The sequence below is a fragment of the Monopterus albus genome, unplaced genomic scaffold, assembly GCF_001952655.1.
Source record: "Monopterus albus unplaced genomic scaffold, M_albus_1.0 scaffold126.1, whole genome shotgun sequence".
Lineage (NCBI taxonomy): Eukaryota > Metazoa > Chordata > Actinopteri > Synbranchiformes > Synbranchidae > Monopterus > Monopterus albus.
The window spans coordinates 19,697-21,421 of record NW_018128006.1 but is presented as its reverse complement, the minus strand read 5'-3'; the positions used below and the strand labels follow the sequence as shown (position 1 = coordinate 21,421).

Below are 1,725 nucleotides of genomic sequence, written 5' to 3'. Positions count from 1 at the left end.
ACAGAGAGAGGTGCAGCAGAGCAGTGGTGCCCACTAAGAGGAAAGTCTAGTCCCGCTAAGTGTGCTCTCCTTGTCTGTGATGGATTTTTATCTACATAAGGAGGAGGTCCCAGTGAGCTCCACCTCCTCTGCAACACGCCGTCAACTTTCCTCCAATTACCTGGATCCTGGAAGGTGCACTTGCAGGTAGGTAGGCTGGCTTGGAGCAGCCAAGCTTGTTAGACAAGTCAAAGTGCCACCCCTGTAAAGTGATCGCACCTTGACACACCCAGGTGCTCACAGAGGAATGGCATCTGAGCCTTGGGTGGGAAGGGAAGAAAAGACATGATCGCAAACACACAATGTAGTTGGAGGAGTGAGAGGGTGGGGCAGGGAACTGTACAGCCACTGATCTACTATTCTCTGCCTTTCATCTTCTTACAAGTTAGATCAAATATGAATACTTTAAACTTTAAACTGTTACGATTTTACCAGGTTTCCAAAACCCATCCTGTTTGAGTGTATGCATATAAATACAGTATACACTATATATGCAATTGTGCATAAATTCCTAAGCACACAAAAGTTTTCATAACCCTTATAAGTGAAAAAATATCCACTCAAGATGCACCAAACTGAAATTCTGGTTAAAATTTGCAGCATAGTAACTATGTATACTATAAAAACCATTTGTGTGTGTATATTCATTTACTTTGTATGCAAACTGTCCAGCTTCCAGTCCTTTTTGTGATGTTGCAGTCAGACATTTAACAAAATAAACAAAATAAAACACAATAAATAAATATTAATAAACAACAAATATGCTGACAGCTGAAATATCATGACTGTCAAGTTTTGTTTAATAACTGTTAACAGTGGTGCAAATCAAAACACTGTTTCCCTGGAGGAGATGTTGTGGTTGAAATTCATATAGTTCAGTGCTTCCATGAGCAGTTACAAGTATGGAGAAGGTAGGAATCTTTCAATGCACAACCAGTACATTCTCTCAGTATATGCCAATAAGCAGGGAACCATTAAGTACACAGAAGACATAAATGACTTTGGATTATCTGTAGCAGAGAGCAGAACTTACATAATGGGGAGAAAAACTGTGTTTGGGGAATGTAATATGTCACTTAGAGTGACAAACAGATGGTGGATGTTCAGAAGAGGCATATTTGAGAAATGCAGCAAGAAAAAAAGCATAGTAGTAAACAAGAGTACAAGACAAAAAACTGGTTTAGCAGGAGGTTCTCTGCAGGCAGCAAGGTACTTTGCACAAAATTAGACAGGTACACACAGAATAGATCTTATACACTGAAGAATTCTTAAAATGACTCAATGGTCCTCTCAAGGCAATCTCAAATATGCCGTAAAAATTAAAATGACATTAGTTTGAAATTAAAACCACTCAACTAAAAGTAATGAATGGTAACTGGGGAGACAAATAAAGTGATCAACGTATAAATAAAGACCTACCTTAAAAAGTGAGTCTTGAATTCCAGAGTTATTTAATTCCACCACCCTATTATTTATGTGTTTGGGCCTGCAGCCTGGGGTTGCTGGAGGCCATTGTACATTCTAGCTTCACTACTCATAGCACTGTAAGTCTTTTAATGGTTTGCGATGATTGTCAAGGTTCAGGGAGTGTTGCTATTTTTTAATTTTGTTGCACACTATGAATATCTGTTGTGCCTTTTTAAAAGTTTCAGCTTTTAAAAAGTAATTTACAACTTGGAAATCTAC

The 1,725-nt window shown here is 38.4% G+C and overlaps 1 protein-coding gene across 1 annotated transcript in view; it reads right to left on the bottom strand.

The window, feature by feature from the left end:
• LOC109967224 (keratin, type II cytoskeletal-like) overlaps positions 1 to 326 on the bottom strand; it is a 6,077-nt gene extending 5,751 nt beyond the window's left edge. The window contains 1 exon segment of the mRNA XM_020612650.1: positions 269 to 326. Within this exon segment, the coding sequence (XP_020468306.1) occupies positions 269 to 326 (58 nt within the window).
• Positions 327 to 1,725: the final 1,399 nt, after the last annotated feature.